Below are 24,046 nucleotides of genomic sequence, written 5' to 3' on the forward strand. Positions count from 1 at the left end.
GCAGGTGTCTGTGGTCCTCAGATGATGGGACGCATAGCTCCTCCCCACCTAGAAGCCACCCGCATTGCTGCTGCCAGTGTGCAGGCCCTGGACTTGGGAATCTGGTTTCAATTCCAAACTAGGCCGGTCCTTGACCTCCTGAACGCTAGCTGACTTGTTTGAGGCACAGAACCTAACCGTGTCTACACTGAGGTTGGGAAAGGGCTACATCGTCTGTGATGGTGTTAGCGTCCGTCACTGTGACAAAACACCTGAGATAATCAACGTCTAGGAGGAAGGGTTTATCTTGGCTCACAGGGTGGGACGTGCCAGCCCACGGCCGGTTGGCCTGTTGTTTTGGGGTCTGTGGCGAGACAGCACATCATGGTGGGAGTGTGTAGCCAGAACAAAGAGAAAGAGGAAGAGGCCCAGGTCCCAGATCTCCTCCAAGGCCACACCCCCACCCAATAACCTAACTTCCTCCAACTAGGTCCCGCCTTTTAAAGGTTCCACCACCTCCCAATAGCTCCAGAGGCTAGAGACCAAGCCTCCAACACTTGGGCCTTTGGGAGACACTTATCCCAATCATACAGTGAGAGTGGAAATGTGGGCACATGATAGCACGTACTGTGCATTCCTATTATGTTGGGAACCTTCCAAAGCGTCATAAACGGGGGCTGGCACCTGGGCAGGCCCTGTTGAAAAACACTCGGCCTCCCACAAAGTCAGGACCTGCAGTTCCTGTTCCTTCCTATCGCCACCCCCGCCTGTTCCCTCCTCAGCTACCCTCTCACAGAGCCCAGCCTGTGTTGCTGGTGAGGGCCTCTTCAAGGCTCCAGCTGCCTGTGAACTTGAATGGCTGCTGCATCCTTGGCTCAGGGCTGCCATCCCACATCTGAGTCACTCCAGCTCTCTGTCTGGTCTCAGGCAGCCCTGATGATTTAACACCCAATTAATCTGCACTCGGAGGAGACCCTCTCCTAATTGCAAGAAAGCTGTCATTATCTGAGTTAGGGGGTGTAAAGGGGGAATTACTCGAATACATTTGAATCCACTAATTGTTTTCTGGAGCCCCTTGAGAGCCAATAACGAAATGTAACAATAAATCCCAGAATCGCACAGAGCCTGCAATACTTCAGCCAGCCTGGCTCTCCCCGCTTCCTCTTAACAAAAAGACCTGCCTATAGAATTAATTATCTGTCTTCACACTGTGCCTCCCTTTTGGGGGATGCCACAGGTCTTCAGGGTGCTGCCCTCAGACTCTGTCACCGGTAACAGGGCTCCTCACAGCCAGTCCTGCTCTTCCCTTAGGCTCAGCGTGATCAGCTTCTTTTCAACTATGTGTCAGCTGCAAGCCACTTGAGGGCAAGGAGCTGTCTGACCTCTGTACCTCCTGTACCTGAAATAAAGCCAACAGAGAGTGCATGCTCTATGAGTGAACCAAACTTAAAGTCTGCCACTACGGTCTTTCACAGTGTATCAGTCAGGGTAGGCTAGGTTATGCTGCAGTGACAAGCATTCCCCAACTCTTACAGGTTTCACATAACAAAGGTTCATTTCTCATTTGTGCTGCCTGTCTATTGTGGGTAGGCAGGGAGCATTGAGCACAGTCACTCAGACTGCCAGAACAAGGAGGGGCATCACCTTCGTATGAGCCTTATCAGGCATGGGTCAAAGAATGTGGGTTATGTGCTGGCTCTTAAAAACTCCACACACATGCCTGTAATCCTGGCTACAAAGGAGGCTGAGGAAGGAGGATTGCAAGTTTGAGGGTAGCCTGGGCAACTTAGCAAGATCCTGTCTCAAAATAAAATTAAAAAGTGCTGGGGGTACAGCTTAGTGCTAGAGCATCCCTTGGGTTCAATCCCCAGTCCAAAAAAAAAAAAAAACCAAAAAACCAAAACTTTTACATATGTCACTTTCATTGACCAAAGCAAGGAACATGGATGTTCATTCCTAACATCAGTAAAGGCCAGTGTGTTCCTCCCATGTGCTCAGAAGTCAGAGGTAGAGCCCTCTGGTGATCAGCACTGGTGATAACTTCAAGGGTCCTGTGTCCATGGGGCCTCAGAATACACTGGTTCCACAAAAGTACACTAAGCAGAGATCCCATTTCCTGAGTGTGCTAAAAATTCATACTTAGAGCAGCCAGGAGCCCTTGGTGGGTTCTGGCCTGCACCATAAATTCTCAGCTAAAAAGACAACATTGTCACTGAGCCTCAGTTTCTTTATCTGCAAAATGGGGGCTTTCTTTTCCTCCTCTTCTTGACTGACAGGTACAGCCCTTCCACCTTGGAGGGTGGCAGGACGCTCAGGGGAAGGCTGAGTGTCCATAAGAGCCCCAGGGACTGATAATCCAGGGAGCCAGGAACTCCCGAGGGGCCTCCATGTTGACAGGCAGGAGTGGGACTCAATATGCCACCCTCCAAAGACACAGAGCCCAGGCCAAAGCCAGGCTCTGAAGCCACCCTGACAAGGAACAGGGTCAGGCAGATCCAGCCAAAGCTCAGGGTACCTCTGACAGCAGCAGTTCCCAGAGACTCACGGAGGTGGTCTGGTGACATGTGTGACTCGTAGAGCTGCCTGTGGCGGTGACTGTTATGGGTATGGGAATAGCTTCAGCAGAGACTGGAGTGGCTCCGCCTGCAAAGACCCAGCCCCCCAGGCAGGGAGTCCTGCCCACCCCTCATTTTTCAGAGAAGAAGAGTGAGATTTAGAGAAAGTGAGTCGCTTAGGATTTTGACGTTTTCCCAGCCCCCAGGGCTCCGCTTTTGTCTTGTGATTGTATTTCAGCCCCGCCCCATTGGGTGTTGTCACTCAAAGCAGCCTCCACACCAGACCTCACAGACAGCCGGGAAGTTCCCACCCACTCACCCTATGGACTCGTGCTTAGTAAGCACCCGAGGCGCCCTGTGCTGGGCTCGGCCTCTCGGAGCTCACAGTCTGTGGGAACAAGCTGCCCTCCCGAGAACAGAGTCGGGGTCCTGCAGAGTGGGTGTGGGGGTTAGCGATGACAACCTGGCCATCGCCCAACAGAGCAACAGGCCCCTGGGTGGCACTTGGGAAAGGGCGCTTCTCCTGTTCTTCGGCACCAGGTTCTCCAGACCGCCCGGCTGGGGCTGACATTGCTCGGCCTGTGCGTCCTGGGGACCGTTACCAGTTACCTCCGCTGCCCCTACCCACTGAGGAAACAGCAGCAGTCCCAGAGGCCAGCCCGCAGGATGCAGGACGCAAGTCGCAGTCAGGGCCAGCCCCCTCTGCTCTTCCCACAGCCCCAGGGGATGGAGCCAGGTTCATGGAAACCCATGGGGCCCTCACAGAGAGATCCCAGCGATCCAGAAGTCTCTTCGGAGCTTCTCCATTTGGTATTCAGATCCTCCGAGCAGACAGGAATAGGCCCAGATTCCTGCAGGGCTGGGTTAGCCACTCAGGGGTAGCGCATGTGCTGGACAGGCCCGAGGACCTGGGTTCTGGGTCCAGCCACACACAGACACACACACGCCAGGCAGTCGGCCCTCGTATCCGTGGGTTCTGGGTCTTGGAATTCAACTAGCAGCAAAAGGGGGGGGGGGAACGTGGGTTCACACTGAACGTGCACAGACTTGACCTTTCATCGTCCCCTAAACAACACGGCACAACCACCACCGCATTTCCATTGCACTGGGTGTTAGAAGTCTCTAGAGCTGGTGTGAAGTATCTGGGAGGTGTGCGTGGGTTTAAACACAAACACTGCACTGTGTCACAGAAGGGACTTGAACCCCTCAGATCTGGTTCCCCAGGGGTCCCTGAACCAAGCCTCTCAGGTACCAAGGGACTGTTCTTAAAGGGACAGCACGTGCACACACACACACACACACACACTTAGGATTGGAAGCCGCCCGGGACATTCAGTACCTGAGATATCAGTCTTCAGATGCTAAGGACAGCGCTGTTGTCATTAGTATCAGCAGCTGCGGCAAATGCTCGGTTATTTAGAGGCTAGGTGGCAGGATGATCCTGTCCTCCCTGCTGTCTCACTGAGGGCTCCTGTTTTGGGGGCTGTTTGCCTCAGCAGGGCCAGGTGTATGTGCTGACGTCCGAGGCAATGATTCTCCTAACTCTGTCCTTCACAGCATCCTCATGAGGACGCAGAGACTGAGACAGAGTGGGTGGTTGAGCGTGCCATCCCCTTCCTGGTCACCTCCGGGTCTTGCTTCCACCCTCTCCCTCCCTCGTGCTTACCCACTTTTGCCCACACTCACTCACCCTGTGTGTTACCAAGCACCAGCTCCCAAGTCTCTCCCTGCTGGACGAAGGTCACCTTCAGGGCTATTTTGTCACCTTTGTGTCACCAGCTCCTGACTCAGGCTTTGACACAGAGGAGGTGCCCATGCACCTCAGTAGCTGAGTTATTAATGAGACACGAAGCAGCCAGGGAGCTGTCGGTGAGCACAGCCTGCAGAGAACCCTGCCCCAGGCCTCTAGGGAGGGGTTCCAGGAGCTGCCCTGGCCAGGAGAACACCGCAGCCTACAAGACCAGGGCCAGCTGGTTGACCTGTTGTCCAGGCCTCCCAGTGACCTCCCAGCATGCAGGCTGATCTGTTCCAGACTGGCACAGTCTGCCAGCTTGTGCACACCAAATCCGCTGCTCCCACCCGCTCAAAACCAAGACAGGATGCGCCCCTGCCAGATGGCTGTGCCTTGGGCAGGAAATGGGCATAACCAGAATTCCCAGAGATAAACCCATCCCTTGGGGTGGTCTATCTCCCCGCCAAGGGCATGCACTTGCTTTGGGAGTGAACAGCCCTCTGACCCCCGCAGGTGGCAGGGGGCAGTGTCTGCTGCCAGGAGGAGCCATCATCTGAGTCCTCACTGAAAGACTGGGCCCCACATCACAATGCCTGGTGCATCTTCTCCATGTATTTGCTTTAAAATAATTTCAAACATTAAGTGGTTGAAAGGGAACTCAATCTGCCTCCTACTCCTGGCTCGGCCAAATGGCCACATGAACCAAGAATTGCTTCCGTTATTTATGCATTTATTCTCCTCTTTGTTCCAAAAGCGTTTGAAGAGAATTAATTAAAAGCATTACATACTGTTGTGCCGGGCAGCTGTGTTGACTGGTTGGGAGACCTCAGGACTAAGCCGCTCGCCTGAGCCCGTGCTCACCCAGCAAACAGGAGTCTGCATGGCCCACTTCAGTTCTCCAGCCCGGGCTCCCCACCCCTTCTCCTCTGCAATTCCATCACTTTTCTTAGTATCTCCAGGGTGCAGGGAAGCCTGGCAACCTGCTGAAAATGTCACAAACAAGGGCACACTGGATAAAGAGCCTAGAAACCAGAGTTTAAATCCAGACTCTGCTAGTTTCTGTCTGAACGTCCTCGGGCAAGTCACTTCACCTCTCTGAGCCTCATGGTGATTAGTGTAACAGGGATACAGATGCCTTTGGGTCTCATTCTGGGATTTAATACCTGCCACTTACTGAACACTTCCTTTGGGCCAGGCAAAGTGCTGAGAGCTTTGCCTATTTTCTCTTATTTAATATACCAACAGCCCTAATGTCACAAAAGAATCGATGTCTCAGGAAAAAGGATCTAGGAGTTCCCAGAGAGAAGGAGGACAGGTTCAGGACCAGCAGGGTCCTTGGCTTGCAGCGATGGCAAAGAATTTCAGTGCATGCCAGCCAGGGGCAGAAAGCAGTTTGTTTGTTGAAGGAAAGTGGGTGCACATTCAAGGGAGACTGTGGGTCATCTCAAGAGAGAGACGCCTTGGGGGTAAAGCAAGGGAGAGCGTGAGCATCACAAGAGTGAGAGGTGCGGTTCTGGGGTCCCCAGCTCTTCTTTAGCGGGAACTTGGCGAGGGGCGGTGTGGGAAGGTGTGTGGGAATGACACCAGTCTGGTGATCTCAAGACGGTTTCTGGTGGCCTGGTCAGTCTCAGGATCCCAGGCTGAAGTGGTCTTCATCATCTGACCAGTCAGTAGTGCCGGGAAATCCTCTAAATTACAGCTTCCCCAAGACGCCCTGTCTCTTTCTTAATCTGTTTATCGGAGGTTTATTGAAGAGTGCCCAGGTGGATTTACAGATTTCTTAGTAATTTGTGAGTAGCAGAGAAGAGAGACTGGAAGAGAGACTGGCTTAGGAATGATAAAGGGGAAAGTATGTGTGACTTCTGAATTCAAATATGATTTCCTTATCTTTCCTTTAAGTCTTTTCTCTCCCTCTTTTCAATCTTTCTCTCCTGCCTCACTAAGAGGCAGCTGTTGATGTGAGGAGGTCGAAGGTCTGTCTCTGTGTTCCCTTCTATCACGAGCACCTGGCCTGGGTCTGGACAGGGATAAAGTACAGTAATTGACATTCTTCGTGGTCCTAGGTCACTCAAAGCTGGCCTGTGGGGGGCAGGTGTGACTACAGGGTGCTTGGTGACCAGCATGCCATCAGTCAGGTCTCCCCCTCTCCCCTCAACACCAGTTTCTCCAGGTGGACTTTTCAAGGCTGCAGTACCCAGTGCCTCCGAGCTCCAGAATATAACAGCTCTGCTCTCGGGACAGAACGTGGGGTTCCCTGGGTTCAACCTAGAGCCTGAGCAGCCCCTGGGGTCCTAGAGGGGACACAGACACCCTTGACCTTAGCAGTCACCACCTGCTAGAAGGCATTTGATTGCACCCTGAATGCGGGGCTCTCCCTGGCCTCACCCCTGGGGCCTGGCCTCCCTGCTCCACCAGGACACTGTGGCCAGTGGAGCTGCCTCACCAGCCTCCCTCAGATTGGCCACCAAGTGTCCTCCTAAATAAATCCACTTAACTTCCAGGGCCCAGAGGAGCCTCCAGGAACCTCCTTGCCCAACACCTTCATGGCACAGCAAGGAAAAGGAGCCAGGAGAGAATGCGCCCAAACGGCAGAGGCAACTGGTGTCTGTAGGGAGTTTGATGCGACCGTGATGCCAGACCCGGGGATGCCCAAGTCCTTGCCCTTCGCCCACCAGGTCCCCGGGAGAAACGAGCACGCAGGTCCCAGCTCCATGCGTGCCAGGGCATCCATGACTTTAACAGAGGCACTGAAACCTGCGACCCCAGGAAAACTGTGCTGGATCGCAAGGCAGGCGTAGCCCCCAGGAGCACCAGGTCCTGGACAGGGACCTGTAGCCTGCTGGCCAGACACAGAAGAAGGCAGGCAAAGGGGAGAGACAGAGACAGACCACCCGCCATTGGGATGAATATAGAGCCGGATTCCTGCCCTTTTTTTTTTTTTTTTTTTTGGCAAGGGTGGGCTACATCATCAGCCCTAAATACAGGGTCAGGCATAGAGAAGGTGGCCCCACCTGTCCTGAGGGGCTTGACTAGCTCAGGAGAGGAAGCAGACCCTGCCATCTGACTTCCTATTACACAGTGACCTGCCCACCAACACATGTCCTCCCAGAGCATTCTTAACACTTGATCACCAGACCATTCACCCTCTTGTCTTAGGGGCAGTAGTGGGAGGCCTGGGAAGAAGGTGGGCAGGGACGCTGGGCTGGAAGGAAGGAAGGCTGAGAACTCTACTGTTCCTGCAGCCCAGAGCCAGCGAACCCTTTATGCAAACACCCCCAGGGCCTCGTTATTCCAGGACTTCCCCCCCCCCAGCCTGTCTTAAGACCCTATCTAGCCATTGGAAGACCCACTTCCCACTCCTAACTGTAAAGTGCATGCAGAATAAGTGGATTAAGTGGAAAGTTTGCTAACAGTGACCCAGAAGGCTGCAGTTCTCCATGCCACAGGGTCTCAGGATCATGGGCTCAGGTCAGCAAACCCTACCTTCAAAACCTGGCTCCACACAACCTACTCCACAGCCCCTGCAGAGTCTGTAAGCTCTTTGATCCTTCCTATTCACGCAGCCGACAAAAGGACATGTACTTCACAAGGAAAAATAAAATAGCTCATATGAAGCACCCAGCACACAGCCTGCGCACAGTAATGCTCAGAGATTGGCTGAGCTCACAGGCTGGTTAGCAGGCCTGAGCCTTAGAACGAGGTGAAGGGCACCTAGTGCTCTGTCTAATCCTAATGAGGTGCTCCAGGAGGCCCTGACCATTATCTCAGGGTCAGTACAATGGGCCTGGCTTCATTCCTTCATCCCACGAATATCAGTCCAGACTGTCACACGGACTCAGGGCTCCTGGGGACAGTTGAGATCATTGGATTCAAACCTCCGCACTATACAGGATCCCTCTGACATTGCACAGCAGAGATGTCCACTAGCCTCTGCTTGATTGCTTCTAGAGACCGGAAACATCCTACCTGGCTAGGGGCAGTAGGTTAGGAATTTAGGAACTGCAGTTCAATAGGAGTCCATCACTTGTAGATCAGGGGACGTCAGGCACTGCCCAGAGTGTGCTATCCAGCCGTTGGTGTTGCTCAAATGTGCCGTGAGAGGAGAGACGTTGACCAGCATGTCCCCAGTCTGGCTCTGGGCTTTTCTAAAACATGATCTTAACCATGATGTCTCTATTATGCAAACTCCCAAGAGACAATGCTGAGAGCCAAATGCTGCATCCTTCAGGTCCACCTGTCACCGTCACGGTCATGCAGATGGAGTGGCTGCCCGTGCTCACTGCCCCAGTTCTGGGGAAACTGATTCTCCATCAGAGTTGTGGTGTCCAGCACCCCTGGAGGGGATGGTCTCCAGGAGCAGATCTCTCCCTGGCCACCTGGAGCCCCTATGGCCATCCCTTCTAGCCTCATGGACAGGCCCCTCCCAGTGACCACTCCTCCCTTGCCTCTGGGGCCTCCCCTCACTCAGAACTTCGGCAAACAATTCGAGAGTCTCAGTCAATAATAATAATCACGTGAGCATCCAGACCCTCTGCAGCAAGGAGCGTTCCTCTGTGGGAGGAGCAAACGCGCGCGCGCACACACACACACACACACACACACACACACACAGCCCCGTTAATTTACGTATTAATTAATCATCTCAGTTCACAGCATTGTGTAATGGAGATTGAGTTTTTTTCCTCCTGTGTCTAACATTTCCGTGCTCCTCAGGCCCGTGCGCCAGTACTGTCTAACTGCTGTCTTTGGGGGACCAGCCTGGCCTGTTTTGAAGAACGGAAGATGAAAAGCTTCCTGCCTGCAGGTCAGGGTGCCTCCCGGGCTTCGGGCTTTTATGACAGATTCTGAGTTTGGGGGACCCCTGTTGCAGCAACCTTGCCTTACCCTCCCAGGGCGAAATGGAAGAGATGGGAATCAAAGACGAGAAATGAAGACTGGAGTCCTTCCCTTAATTCACCCCAGATCCTGGTAGGATGTCCACACTGGCTCTGCTAAGCATTTCCCCAGTGTGAACCTGCTTCCCTGAGGGGCTGGGGCTGGGGACAATGGAACCCCTGTTCCTTTCTCGCTCCTTCCTTGCTGCTCAGTCCTGGGTCTGTGTCTCTGCGGCGGATTTCCTTTGCCTTAGGCGCAGTCTGCATCCCTTCCCTCAAGGTCTGTTTCTTGGACCCGGAGTCGGGAGTTAATTTCCTCCTTCCTTTCGGCCTTATCGCTGGCTGCACACACGCACCCCTGCCAGGAGGGGAAAATCCGTCCCTTTTTGCTTCTTGAACTTGAGATGCTTTGGTGTTTGCAGCCAGGAGAATCTCATTATTGACAACGTGACGGGCATGTGGAGCAGGTGCCTGGCTTTAAGGAAGGCCACCGCAGGGAAAGGGTCAGACAGCAGACAGAGGGTAATCCTGGCAGAGCACCCCCCACCACGCCAAAGGGTTCTCCATGGGGGCTCCACTTGATGCATTTGAAGAATTTACAAAAACTCAATTTACATAGTTTCCCAGGCCAAAGCTATCCCATGAAGTTTGCTACTAGGAAGAAGCTGTCCCTTCTCAGCCCTGGATGTTTTTTGAAAAACTGAAATCATCTCCAGTTTGCTGGGGGTGGCAAGTGCAAGAGGCACCAACCCCAGAGTCGGAGATTTTTAGTAAATATACTGAGTTGTGTGACCATCACCGCAACCTGAGTTTAGTACCTTCCCATCACCCCGGAAAGACACCCCGTGCTACGACTTGCGATGTAATGGATCTCTTTGGTTCCTGAGTGAAAGAGTCAAACTAAGAGGCAAAAGCAAAAGTAAGTTTTGGAAAGAAATGTGTCTCGCTGCACGTGCGAATGACAAACTCTGCGAGTGGAGGGGTGGGCGCGGCTGGCAGGAGCTTCTCTTTTAACTGCTGGAGGTTTGACGCCTCCTTAATGCTAAAGTTATAACAGGATAAAGGGCTCCCAGCTGCAGCAGTAACTGCAGAATATTAATAAGATCCAGAGAACTGCTTTAAAAATGGAAATTATGGGCACAAAAGCCATTTGTGTATTACTTCTAAACTTGATGATCCCCGCCCTCTTTTACATAAACATCTGAAGATGTATAAAAGGGTCTATGCTAAACCTTAAAAACTCCCAAGAACAGAAGATGGTAACAGCAGGAAGAAAAAATCCAAATGTGTTTCAAACTCTGTGTTCCTGAGCCAGCAAAGGTGGTTGGATCTTCTGTCCAGGAGAGTGCACAGGGTGTTTGTTTGGTACCCGGATTGAACCCAGGAGCACTTACTGAGCCACATCCACATCCTTTTTGTATTTTATTTAGAGACAGGGTCTCACTGAGTCGCTTAGTGCCTCGCCATTTCTGAGGCTGGCTTTGAACTCGCGATCCTCCTGCCTTGGCCTCCCGAGCCGCTTGTATTATAGGTGTGTGCCACCATGCCCGGCTTCATTAGTTACTGTTAAATGTTAAATTCCAGTTTCTTCTGTTGGTCTTGAAAAGTGAGGACCATTCTGTACTCAATCCATGACAGGATCCAGAGATCATCTCTGCCCCAGTGGAAGAGGTCTGATGGGCACTCTAAGTGGCACCTGAGCAAGGGTTTTCTGTATTCCACCTAGGAGGCTGAAAGGTTCTGGTAGTGTAAGGTTTGGGATCAAACAGTGGGATCTGGATTTTTTTTTTTTTCCTTTCTATCAGCTACACAGCTGTCTGTGTTTTTTGCTTGGTTGGTTTGGGATTTGGTGTTCTGTTTTGTTTTGTTTTTGTTTTTTGTTTTTTTGTTTTGTTTTGTTTTTTGGTGCTGGGGATTGAACCCAGGGCATCGTGCTAGACAAGTGTCCTACTGGTGAGCTGCACCCCAGGTTTCCCCTCTGTGCTTCCATCCTGGGAGGCTCTTGGCCTCCTGCCACCAGTCCTACCTGGCGTGATTCTTGCCCACGCCCCTTAGCTAACACCTGGGCATTACTGAGAGCCTGCTGCACAGCTTCTCCTCAGGTTTGCAGCCACGCAGAGAGCATAATCCTCTTTAAAACCCAGCGCACTGAGCAGGGAACAGAGGTCTGAGGATAGAAGGGAAGGGGTTCAGTTGGCAGCTGTCAGTCCGGCTTCAGATGTGGGAAAATGTGTTTCCAGGTCTCCGCCCGCCCAGACGTGGTTTGCCTGCACTCTAGGCTGGTTTATGAGGTTCACCACTTGACTCCACTTAAGGTCTCAGACAAAGTAACTTTTTTTGCTTTTCCCAGCAGCTTTGAGTTGATCATAGTTGTTGTTCAGGCACCTGCTATGGCGGATGCTGGCCACTAGGGGGCGCAGCCCTCCCTCTGCAGCGCTATGGCTAGGGTCCCTCTCCAGCCCCGAGACAGATTCCACAGGAACAGCAGGCACCCCACCCTGCGGCTGGTCCCCAAAGAGACCTGCTGGCCCAGAGGGTCCACACTGTTTAGCCCTCTGGCAGCAACAGTAACTTGACTGTGATCACTATGTGAGTGGTTTCTGCATCAGCAGAGAGAATGGCCCAGGGACCTTAGAGCTCTCTTGTGTTCTGGGTTGCAGCCCCAGCTGTATTCTCTCTGGCTGTGTGACCTTGGGCAAGTCGCATCCCCTCTCTGAGCCCATTTCCTCATCTGCCAAGGGAAGTGGTTGGAATGAAATCTCCTTGATCTGTAAGGGTCCCTTCAGCAACAGTGTTACCAGCAACTCAGCACTGAAGATCCCTTGTGGGGAGGGGCGCCACGACCACCCTGCAGGTCAGCCCAGACCTGAATGAATGAAGGAGGGACTAGACTCTGTCCAGCAGACCGAAGTTTGAGGCCTTCTGCCACATCATCACCTGCCTGGAAGCAGAGGAGCGAGAGGGAGTCTGTGTCATAGAATCTGTTCACATCAGAGCAGGGGGTTCTGCATTAGTCAGATTTTCGTCACTGTGACCAAAATACATGACGAGAATAACCTAAAGGAGGAAGGTTTATTTCGACTCACTGTTTGCGAAGTTTCAGTCCGAGGTCGGCCAGCTCCGTTGCCCTGGGCCCGGGTTGAAGGCCAAACATCATAGAGGAAGGGCGAGCAGAGGGACCTGTCACCTCAGGGAAGCAGAGAGAGGGAGGGAGAGGCCAAGGACACTCCCTGACCCAGTCCTTCCACACCCCACCTGCTGCGGTTCCATAGCCCCCCCCCAGTCGTCCACTCAGCTGTGAATAGATTAATCCACTGATGAGTCCCAGCCCACAGGATCCAGTCACTCCCAAGAGCCCCACCTCTGGCTCTGGCTGCACTAGGGACCAGGCCTTCCACACGTGGCACCCGAGGGTCAGTCCAGAGCCAAGCCATAACAGGTTCCCAAAGTCTTGTTAGCCTGGAACTGTCCACTCAGATAGACTGTAATGGAAGCCCAGACAGAAAACAGAACCGTCTGGTCAGAGCCAGGGCCCGGAGAGACAAAGCCTCCTGTCCTGTGTCACTGAGCAAGAGGGCGGCAGAGCTGGCCAAAGCTGCCCCACCCAGGCAGAGTCACCCCGGGAGGTGCAGCAACTCAGATTCATAAGGGTGGGGAGCCGCGGTGCAGGGCACTGATGGCCCGTGTGTGCCCACGACGCTGGCTTCCCTGCACCATGACTGGATCCTCAAAAGACCCGCAAGCCCAGTATCATATCATCACTCTCGTTTAGGCTCAGAGAAGTTAAGTGACTTGACTCCCGTCGCAGAGCTCAGAAGTGACTCTGCTGGGACTTGAACAGACGTCGCGGTCCCTGCACTAGCTTTCCTGAGGACAGAGTTCAGTCCTCCTTCACTCATTCAGCTCTTCACTGCGTGCCACGCAGGGGCCTGGTGTGTTCCGTGGCCCTCACGTGGCTGTGATAAGGCAGCTAGAGCCTCTGCCCTCATGGGACCTCACTGTTAGAGGAGGGGACAGAAGGTGAACAAATGATGTGTGACAAGAAGAAAAAGGACACAGAGACCCACCTCAAGTGGCCCTGGCTAAAATATCCCTGGTCAGCCGACCAGGACACCCCCCCGCCTCTCCACTGCCCTCTTCCTTCCAGGACCTGCTGCAAAGGAAGGGGGCACTGTCCCCCCCACCACCACCTTCCAACTTGCAGGCCATCCGGGTCCACAGCAGGCGTGAGTTTCATGAGTGGTGGAAAGAGACCCAGGTTCCAACTCGGACCACGACACTTGCTGACCACATGCCTTGTGTTTTCCTTAACTCTAAAATAGTGACAATTGGGGCTTTGCAGGAATAGATCAGGGACATAAGGGCTCCACCCAGGCCCTGGAACCCAGTAAAGAGAGACCCCATAATGTGCCTGTGTGTGCACATGTGTGTGTGCACGTGTGTGTGTGTGTGTGTGTGCACGTGTGTGTGACATGTATCTCCTTCAGTGCTGTTGGGGTATCCCTCCCAGGAACCACTGTGGCCAGGGACACTGATGGCCTTTTTCTGGGGTCTCTCGCCAGATTGCCAAGGTATCATCGAGGACGTCATCCTGCTGGGTGCACCCGTGGAAGGAGACCCCAAGCACTGGGAGCCTTTCCGGAAGGTGGTGTCCGGGAGGATCGTCAATGGCTACAGCAGGTCTGTGCACCCTCTCTCCAGCGGGGAGGTGACACGGCTTCCCAAGCACCTAGGGTCTCAGGCCTCATGCTGGGGAGGTGCATTTGATACTCCTGTCCCAGTTCAGGCCCCGGCCCTGTTGGCAGCGAGGCCCAGGCCAGGTGCTCTGATCCGCTAAGCGTCCATCCTTCCAGGGTGGATGACAACAGGGGAAGATCCGGAAGAGCAGAGGATGTCCCTGGGTCGGGCCTGAGGCCACTTGCATGCTGACAGGAGCCCGGCAATGGCCCAGCATTGGAGCTGGGAGGGGCCACAGGAGAGTGGACGTGACACTGACTGTTTAAACAGAGCGGGTCCCCAGATGGAGGGCTGTGGACGAGACCGAGGGGCTCTGGGTTCATCATTGTGGAAGGAATGAGCGAGGGGTCTGGATTAAGTCAGCAGAATGCTGTTTTAGGGCAGGGAGACAGGACAGGAAGCTGATGGCCCGCAGGTCGCCCATGGCCAGAGAGTGACAGACCCTCTGACAAGAGGCAGGGCCAGCCTGGAAGGAGAGCAGCCCCGGCCTGGGGCTGGGGGAGGGGAGCTCAGGGCTTTCAGTCAAGGCTGGGACCCAGGCTCGGGAAGAGCCACCACCCAGACCTCGTGGGAGAACAGGCCAGAGGACCTTTACAGACTCCAAAACATTTGGAATTCTAAAACACAACAGGACCCTCAGGACTGGGGGGCCACTCAGCTGGAGTGCAGAATGCTGACCAGGTCACCCAAGGAAGGTGACACTCTGAGCTCCAAATAGAGGGCCGTGTGGAGTTCAAGAAACAGTGGGACAGGTGATTCATTGTAGGGGACGAGAAAGGAAGGAAAACACGACTTCAGAGCTTGCATGGGAGCTGACTGACTCCCTTCCAATTAACAGCTTTACAAATTAGTAAGGAGAGCCAGGCGTGGTGTGCACACCTGTAACCCCAGCTGCTCGGGAGGCTGAGGCAGGATTCCAAGTTCAAGGCCAGCCTCAGCAACTTAGCAAGACCCTGTCTCAAAATTTTAAAAAATTAAAAAGACTGGAGATGGAGCTCAGTGGTAAAACATCCCTGGGTTCAAGCCTGTACTTAAAAAAAAAAAAAAAATCGCCAAAGGATACCGTCATACAAACTCATAGAACAGCTACAAATAGTCAATAAATTTAAAAGATACCCAACCTCATCATTCATTAAATGAATACAGGCTATAAAACGGGCTATCACAGCTTCACTTATAATTAAAAGTTTTAAAGAACCTAAATGAGCACAAACAAGGCATAGTGAAGAGGTAACGCAAGAGTGACGTTTTTAGGGTGTCAGACGCGGCTGGGTTAAAGGCTTGGCTCTGCCGCTCACTTTGGGGTGGCATCCCTGAATCTCAGTATCCCCACCTGCAAAGCTGGACTAACAGGGCCTCCTGCACAGGGGTCCTGGGGAGATTTTGAAGGAACAGGCTGCACGTAGTAGGTGCCCCATAAATGGCAGCAGTGGTGGGTGGTATCTGTTAGTGGGCATCTTCACGTGGTGAGGTTTTTGATTCTTGGTTTTTGTTATTTTTGTACAACAGCCAAGGGAAAGCATTAAAATTGCAAGTGTGCGGTGTGGAGGCAGCGCGGTCTTATTAAACATCTGTTCTGTTGAGAACTGGAGGCTAAAAGGCCTGGTTTTCAATTATGTTAGAGACCCTCGGCCGTGTCTCTGTAGAGAGAGGGAGGGGAGCCGGGGCCCACCGACCAAGCCCAGGGCTGGAGCTCCGTGGTCCAATTAAGCATCCACTAGGAGTTTCCGCTCTCAGCCCCCTCGGTCTTCCGTGGCTGTGAACTTAAACTTGAGGGCGGGGAGGGAGGGCGCAGGTCAGCACCAGCTGCATGCATTTATCAACGTGTGACTTGCGTTAGTAACTCTTGGCTAATCCTTTCACTTTCTTGGGCTTCTCTTGACCCCTTGGGCTGGGTCATACTGTTCCCTGTCCCCCCCCCCTGAGTTAGGGAACTTGGGAGGGAGAGGTGACTTGCCCAGGGTCCACCAGGCAGAGCCCGGGTGCTAGAGGGCTGAGTTCTGGTCGCCAGGGTGACTTCCCTTAGCCCAGAGGTCAGAGGCCACCCGGCGTCTCTGCTCCAGCTGCCATATGGAAGGGTGACAGGAGGACAGGAAGGCCCCACCACGGTGGGAGAGCCTGGAGAGTGAGCCAGGTGCCCCTTTAGCCGGTCTTTACGATGGCTGATCCCAGCTGGGCCACCCCCAACCCCCGGGAGTCCTGTGACTAAGGGACAGTCCTGACCTCAGGGAGCTCTCTGTCTGGAAGAGGGGAAAGACCAGGAACACACAGGAGGACGTGTGGGGACCGTCCCCAAAGGAGCAAGTCCCAGCACAGGAGGGCTGGAGGGTGGACAGTACCAGGTGAGGGCTCAGGGCACTCGGGAAGGGTACAGAGGAGCCCGTCAGAGGCCGGAAGCACAGGCCCAGCTGAAGAGGAGCCACACACCCACAAGGCCCAGACGGGGAGGTGATAATCATCCCCAAGACTTCTTGAGCATCCGTGTATCCCTGCACCACCTCATTTAAATTCCCACCGACTCTGGGAGCTTAGATCCACCGAGGCTCAGAGAGGGCAAGCACCTTCCCCCAAGGTCACACAGCTCATAATGGACAAGGCCGGCCCTGGAGAAGGGTCTTGAGTGCCAGTGAGGGACCCGTGGCTCACTCAGGACTCCAAAGAGGACATAGGACCTTCAACATGTTCCTGTTCTGTCCCTAAATGTGCATAAGGAAGGGCAGTTAACAGTTCTCAGTAAAGTGTTGTCACAATCACAACAGAAATAACGTAGAAGCAACGCTTTTCTTTGCTTCTGGGTAACTACAGCAATAGTGTCTGTGGGCCATCCCCAAATCCAGTGTTTGATGCATCTGCGTCTCATAATTCCTCACTGAGACGACCTGGATCATCTCCTTCTCCCCTAGCCATTCTGGGTGCCTCTGGGACCCTCGGCCGTAAGGTAGACACTGGGACTTGGAAGCGTTGCTCTCTGGAGAGTTATGGAATTTTCTAGAAGTGAAAGCTCATAGACAGAGGGGAGCGAGCCACGGTCAGTTCCTGAGAGAAGAGGGGTGCTTTAGTAAGGCCACGGGGCCCCAGAGGGGAGAGCCAGGGGCAGGGAGGGGCGAGGAGACCTAGCATTGGTCCCTAGGGGCAGGGGAGGCCCTGCCAGTCCTCCGGCTGGGAGGAGAGTGGACATTGAAGAGGGGGCGGAGTAGGGACCAGCAGGGCAGGGGCAGGCCAGCCACAGGTGGGGGCACCTGAGATTGGATTCTGCTTGAGGGACTGAGCAGATGATAGCCGGGAAGGAGTGGGGGGCCGAGGAGCCCCCTTTGGAGGGGTCTTTAGAGGGCCCTGGACACTGGACTCCAGTCCTTCTGGGGCCTTCCCCGCTGGCGCCCACACGTGCACCCCTGTGGTGGAGACCCCGAGGGGGAGCTGGGAGGCCGGAGACGGGCACGCCCGGTGTGGGGTGTGGGGTGTGGGGGACTCGCCTTCTCCTGCCTCTCGGCCCCCTCCCGGGCGGCAGTGAGGGAGCCCGTCTTTCAAGCTTCCAAAAATAATGGACCAGGCCAACCAAGGAGCTGGTGCCCATGGAAGAAGCCAGGTGTGCACGGTCAGGCCTGCCCCCTGGGTACCGCGTGGCTCGGCTGGCCCAGCGCCCCGGGACAGAGCTCAGCGTTCCAGGAAGGCCACATCATGGGACCCTCAGACCCGTCCTCCGTGGACAGTGCTTGTGGCACTAAAGAGCTGGGCAGCAGAGTCCCAGGAGGCTCTCTGTGGATGGGGTCGGGGTGTCTGGCTGGGGAGGGGGAGGAAGTGGGGTTCGCAGCAGCCATGAAGGGACGAGTGTCCCCAGGCATTGACCCCCTGGACAACCACCAGGCCTCGGCCAGGAGACTGAGGGCCAGGCCTGTCCTCAAAAGGCAGAGCTGGTCCCCTGACTCCATAGGCCCCTCCCCCTTGACCCCTCAGGGAGCCCTGGGCCAGCCACCTGCCCAGCTGGGCACAGTCCCCAGGGGCCTGCTGACTGTGGGGAACGGGTCAGGTCCCTCTTTATTCCCACAGCCCTGGGTCAGCCGGCAGGGCTGGGGTGGCTCCTGATGGAGGGTTCATTGATCACGGTGAGGCCCAGGGTCTAGCCCCAGGGCCACAAGAATTAATGAGGTGCTCATCAATAGATATGCATCTATGACATGCCAGACACTCTTCTTGCCTCTGGGGACCCAGAAGGGACCCAACCAGACAGCCTTCCTGGAGCCACCACGGCCTTGTGCAAAGCCCTCGGCACCAGGCCTGGCCCCGGGTGTCTCTGAGCAGGGCTGGGCCCTGCTCCCCACAGAAGCTCGGTCCCCCAGACCTCCCAGGAGACAGGCAGGCCCAGCCTGGCGTCTCCCGAGGCTGACGGTCGCCCCGTCTCTGCCCACAGGGGAGACTGGCTGCTCAGCTTCGTGTACCGCACGTCCTCTGTGCAGTTCCACGTCGCCGGCCTTCAGCCTGTGCAGCTGCAGGACCGCAGGGTGGAGAACGTGGACCTGTCCTCGGTGGTGAGTGTCACCTGCGTTTGCCTGTGTGTGAGGAGGTGTCTGGCCACCCAGCCCAGCAGCCTAGACCCTGGAGACAGTGGCCCCGGCCGGCTCTGCGCTGGAGCAGAGAGAGACTGAGAATCTGCTGGGCGGGGACAGGGGCTACTGACCAGACTCCTTCCTCCCACAGGGCTCTGTCCCCTGCCCTTCCACTCCAGTGCTAATCCTCGCTGGACAGGCACTGCTGTCCCCGTTTCATGGATTAGGAAATCAAAGTTTAGAAAAATTCCTGCCTTGCAGGACATGGTGGCACAGATCGGTAATCTGTCACTCAGGAGGCCAAGACAAGAGGATTACAAGTTCAAGGCCAACCTCAGCAATGTAGTGAGACCGTGTCTCAAAGTAAAAGAAAAAGGGCTGGGACCTTGTTCAGTGGTAGAGCACTTGCCTAGTGTGTTTGTGAGGTCCCAGGTTCATCCCCAGCACAGCAAGGGGGAAAGAAAAGAAAAGAAAGAGAAGTTCCTGTCTCGCAAGTTGCAATTACCAGGGCTGGACTTGATCCCCCGGAGCCTACACTGGCCCCCACATGACTGCGCACCACCCCCATTCCCAGGTCCCCCCCCCCCCCCGTAGCTCTCTAGTCAGGCCTGCCTGCCCCTCCCGGAAACCACCAGGTCAAGCAAAGGATCAGGTAGAGGGCTCCGGCCAGACCAGAAGCAGAGGCAGAACCCAGAGCTGAGCCCTCATCGGGGACAGCCCGGGTACCACCGCCAGACCTTCCAACTCCGTCTCTGGGGGGGGGTCCTGCTGGCGAGAATTCTTGCGGGGACGGGTGGAAGAGGGCCTGTCTGGGCAGTCACGCAAACAACTCGAGTGTCTAGATGATCTTTAAGGCTTGGAGAGCCCTTGTCCACTGAGACCTGCTTATCATAGTGAGTGGGAAGGGGACCTCTCTGAGCCTCAGTCTCCTTATCTATGAAATGGTGGAAACCACCTAACTTCCCAGGCAGCACATGAAAGCCGCTTGGTGCAGGGCAGGCCCTCATTTCATAGTGGTTCCCTCGGCTCAGGCCCTGCCAGCACCTTCTGGTCTTTGCCTGTGGGACTGTCGGCTCCCAGTCTTCTTTCCCTCCTCAGACTGCCTCCCTGGCAGCTCCCCAGCTCTGCCTAATAATAGCTCTTTATCACATTAGGAACCGCCCAGGGCTCTCCTCCTCCGGGTAATTAAAGTCATTAGGCTGCCTCCGTGTTTCCCCCCGGGAGGCTGCTGGGGCAGGTGGGTGGAGGAGGGTCCCTGCTGCAGAGCCCTGCAGACCTGGGCTCCGCTGACTTCTGTGGACCAGCCGGGGCTGAATCTCCAGGGCCCATAAGTGAGGGGGCCTGGGGACGGGGTTCAGCCAGCAGAAGAACGCCCATCCCCAGCGTCCCCACCAAGGCAAGACCCTTCATGTCCCATAGGAGATGCCTGCTGGCCTCCAGAAGTTAGCAAAGGGCCTGGCACCACGTGGACACCAAACCCGACAGCCGGCAGGCACCTGACACTGCCCAGTGGCCACAGAAGTTTGTCACCTGTTCACATGGTGGTCCCACTGCGCAGGTGAGGCTTCAGGCAGGGCCCTGGGACCCGCCAAGAAGCCTGAGCTACCTCTGGTGGCCTTGTGGTGCAGGTATCCGCATCAGTGTCATCTGAGGAGACGGAGGCCGAGAGGGGAGGCAGTCCAGAGGGGCTCAAGAGGCCGGAAGGAGTGGCTGGGCAGGCAGAAGTGGGTGGGTCCGCCTGGGGGGGTGTCTTGTGAGGCAGGAAACAGGAGGGGCCCTGGGGGGTCTGGGCCCCACCGAGGCCCGCAGGAAGGCCCTCCCCAGCAGGGACCGTCAGAGAGGGCTTTGCCACGGTGGCACTGCCCCGCGTGTATCTGGGCAGCTGCAGATCAACTAGGACAGCCGGGGAGCTGGTGGGCGCGGAAGTCTTCCTCCAGCACCCGCTGGGCTGGAGCGCTGAGTGACTCCCGCCCCCGTGCCCCGCCTGGGTGGAATGCAGCTCAGAAGGAGGCTTGGCTGAGACCTGGGCCCACCTGTAGCCAAGGAGGGCCCCAGCTGCGGGTCCTGGGACAGCTGTGCAGTAGCATTTCCACCCAGAGTCAGTTGTACAAGCGACCACAGACACGTCCCTTTCTTCCTGACTGGCCTTTCTTCCCCACCCCTCGACCAGCCTTTCACAAGCACTAAAAAGATAGAGGGAGGCAGCTGGGTTTGTCCTTAGAGAAGCCATTATCGTTTGTCTCCTGTGGGTCTGAAGTTTCTATTGGCTGAAATTCAGACATGATGGCTGGAGCTTAAGCAGCCATTTTGGGTTCCTCAATGGATTCCCCCTTCTAAGAAAACTAACGTAAGGGAACCACATTCATGGAGCATCCGCTGCCTGCCAGACACGGTGCTTTGTGACCGCCTGCCAGCCCACCCCCCCCACCCCCCCCCCCGCCGAGGCTGGGTATCACTAACTCAAATGGAGCAATGTCTCTATAAAAACATAACAGTAGAAGGTCGCATGGACTCCGTTCTCACAAAGCACCAGGCCCTCCAGCTCCTGCAGCCATCAGGGTCTTACCCCATTTTCCCAGTGGGGAAGCTGCGGTCAGGACATGGCAGGGGCCTGCTCCTGGCAGAAGACAGCAAGGCAGCCCGGAGTAAGCCCCCTCCTGTGGAAGGGCGCTGGCCTCCTTGGCCTCCCCCTGGACCTGAGGCCTGAGAAGCCAGGGGCGGCCCTCTCTGTGCAGAGTGTGGGCCTTAGGAACAGGCCGGGGCCAGGTCCCTGCTCCAAGGCGCCCGGCTGGATGCTCTGGGGCAACCCCGACCCTCTCTCTGGCTCAGTCTCAGCCACAACTAGCAGCCAGCACCTGCCGAGGGCCTGTGTCCACTCACGTAGGTGCTGAGTGGTGTGCAGACCTACTCTGTGTCGGGCATCGTCGGTGGCCACAGCCCGGCATCGCGTGCTCCCTCCTCGGCCTCCTTTTCCTGCAGACACAGCCAAGCACAAAAACGGGGTCTTCTTTCCTGAGGAAGGGGGATGGGCACTTCTGAGTTCTCGGCCCTGGTCCTAGTTGGGATTCAAGCCCTATAATGGATCCCTGAAGGAGTGTCTTAAACACACCAGGGTTGATTCTGTCCCATGAAAGAAGCCAGGTTAGGCACTTTCCGGCTGACTTGTTGGCTCCACAGTATTCAGGGGCCAGAGTCCCCTCTGTCTGGCTGCTTGCTGGGCCACTGTAGTGGTCCAGTTCATGGCCCCAAATGGATGCTCAAGCTCTGGCCATCACATCTGATTTCCAGGCAGCAGGAAAGAGGAAATGAGTCGAGAAGAGCACAGCTCCTCAGGGAGCACCACATAACACCATTGCTTCCTCTCTGTCTTAGTGGGTTTGTGCTGCTCTGTGAGAGTTCCTGAAACTAGGTGATCCACAATGAATGGAAATGGAGTTGGGTTGGCTCTCGTTTCTGGAATCTGGGAAGTCCCAGGGCATAGCATGGCACCTGGTCTGGTGGGGCCTTCTTGCTATGTCAGCCCCTGGAGGAAGGCGGGAGGGAAAGGGAGAGGCACGGTTACTTTTATAACAAACCCACTTGTAAGGACCAGTCTGCAATGACGTCATCGCTCCCCTCTGTGTCTGCGCAGTGCTGGGGACAGGACCCGGGGCCCCACCACACTAGGCAAGTGCACTCCCACTGAGCCACAGCCCCCGAGCCCACTAGCCCTTCTCGAGGCACCTCAGGTGACCTAGTCACCTCCAACACTGTGGCACCAGGGCTGGGTTCCAATGCATGAACTCAGGGGGTCACGTTCAAACTACGTCATCTCGTTGGCCAAAGCATCTCAGCGCTGCACCTCACTGCGTGGGCAGCTGGGGACCCTGTGTGGGTGCTGTCGGGCTGAGGCAGGAGGGGTCGGCGCCCTGCAGACAGATCTCGTGGTCTGCATCTGGGCTTTATTTTACCCCCTGGTGTAGCTGGCCTTACTGTCCCTGTAGTACAGCTGAGACAGTGAGGGTGGGGTAGGGACTTGTCCCAAGCCCACAGCTAGGAGCAGCCGGGCAACTAGCTGCAGGCAGAGGAGAGCCTCTACCCAGCCGTCCAGTCCCAGAGGATGCAGGCCGCGTAGAGAAACGTCCTCCATCTTGACTTCCTAAGTTCTAGACCTGCGGGGCCCTCCCACCCCACTCTGGATCTGAGAGACTCTGAGATGGAGGCGTGGGATTGGTGACTGGTTGGCAGGGGACGAGGACAAGGTCCAGAGGCTTCACTGGGAGACCCAGGGAGGGCTGGGCTGCACCACCGTGGCCCTCACTCACTGTCCTCCTGCAGGTCAGCGGCCACCTGGACTATGCCAAGCAGATGGATGTCATCCTCAAGGCCGTGGGCGTCCGCACCAAACCAGGCTGGGGCGAGAAGGGGCTCTTGCTGGCCCCAGGTGGCCCGCCCCAGGAGGAGCCTCGGCAGGCAGCAGCCGACAAGACCAGCCGCCAGGATGGGCAGACCCAGGGGCCCGCACCCAGAGACACCACCAGAGCGTCCATTGACCCCAGCCAAGCCCAGGAGCCGGTGGGGCCGGATCCACCTGAAGGGGCCTCGCTTCCTGCTGCTGAAGGCCTAGCTGGGAGCCCCCCTATGTGCAGCCATGGTGTGGACCCCAACCCACTGGGCTGCCCTGACTGTGCCCGCGAGACCCAGGGCCCCTGCCCGGGGCTGGACTGACCCCAGCGGGGGACCTGGGCCATCTCTCGGGTTTCTATACGCAGCTTTGGTTCCGCTGAGCCCCCAGGTGAGGGCTGAGGTGGGCAAATCCCTGCAGAGATCGCTTCTGAGATGCAGGGGTCAGACTTGAAAAGGGACCAGAAGGAAGGACAGTGGGGGACAGTCCTTCCCTGGGGAGCAGAGGCTGCAGGGCCAGCCCAGCCCAGCGGGAGCCCAGGACTCCCAGGCAGTGGGGGCTGCCTGCACCCCAGGTCCCAGCTGTGGGGTCTGGCTGTCCGGGAGGTCCCGAGAGATGTGTGGGGCTGGGACTCCCAGCCACCTGCCTCCCCAGGCCCACCCACCGGCACCCACAGGGGCGCAGGTGCCCAGGGGGCAGCTCCCTCTCTCCACTCAGTAGACGGAGCAGCTCTGTCCCGCGTAGTCCTGCGGGCTGGGCACAGCACAACTTTAGGAGCAACGGGTCTCGTAGCTGTGACGTTGTAAGCAGCCCCCAGGGCTGCGCCATTTCATGGGCTGGAGCAATAAATGTCGAATCAGCACGTGGAGTGGTGGGAACTGGGCCCAGCGACAAGAATGGATCTCAGGGGAAGGGTTTCCTACAGCAGGAACAGGGAGGAAATTAATAAAAAAATAATATGAGCGGCCACCGCGTATTATTTACCCCATACCAAGCACTCACCTGGGTTGTTTCCACCCACCTTCACCCTGTGGAGCAGGTACTATGACCATCTTCTTTTCATACTTGAGGAAAATGAGGCTCAGAGGGATTAGGTAACCTGCTGAAGGTCACACAGCCCATCAGTGATGGAGCCCTCGTCAGTGCCAAGCTGGACGGGACAGGCTGTGCGGACAGCTTTGAGGGAGGTGGGGGAGGGCAGAAGTGAGTCACAGAATGTAGGCGCCAAGTGGCGCCGGGTG

General features: G+C 55.9%; 1 protein-coding gene across 3 annotated transcripts in view; it reads left to right on the forward strand.

The window, feature by feature from the left end:
- Positions 1 to 23,767, forward strand: part of TMCO4 (transmembrane and coiled-coil domains 4) — a 77,202-nt gene extending 53,435 nt beyond the window's left edge. For 2 of the 3 annotated variants that reach the window (XM_081305435.1, XM_081305436.1), the window contains exons 13-15: positions 13,703 to 13,820; positions 18,286 to 18,403; positions 22,739 to 23,767. In XM_081305435.1, the coding sequence (XP_081161561.1) occupies positions 13,703 to 13,820; positions 18,286 to 18,403; positions 22,739 to 23,128 (626 nt within the window). In that variant the 3' untranslated portion in view covers positions 23,129 to 23,767. Of the gene's footprint in view, positions 1 to 13,702; positions 13,821 to 18,285; positions 18,404 to 19,840; positions 19,990 to 22,738 lie in introns of those variants that run through there. The other variant, XM_081305437.1, reaches the window with a different exon arrangement.
- Positions 23,768 to 24,046: the final 279 nt, after the last annotated feature.

Source organism: Spermophilus citellus, assembly GCF_964194105.1.
Source record: "Spermophilus citellus genome assembly, chromosome: 9".
NCBI lineage: Eukaryota > Metazoa > Chordata > Mammalia > Rodentia > Sciuridae > Spermophilus > Spermophilus citellus.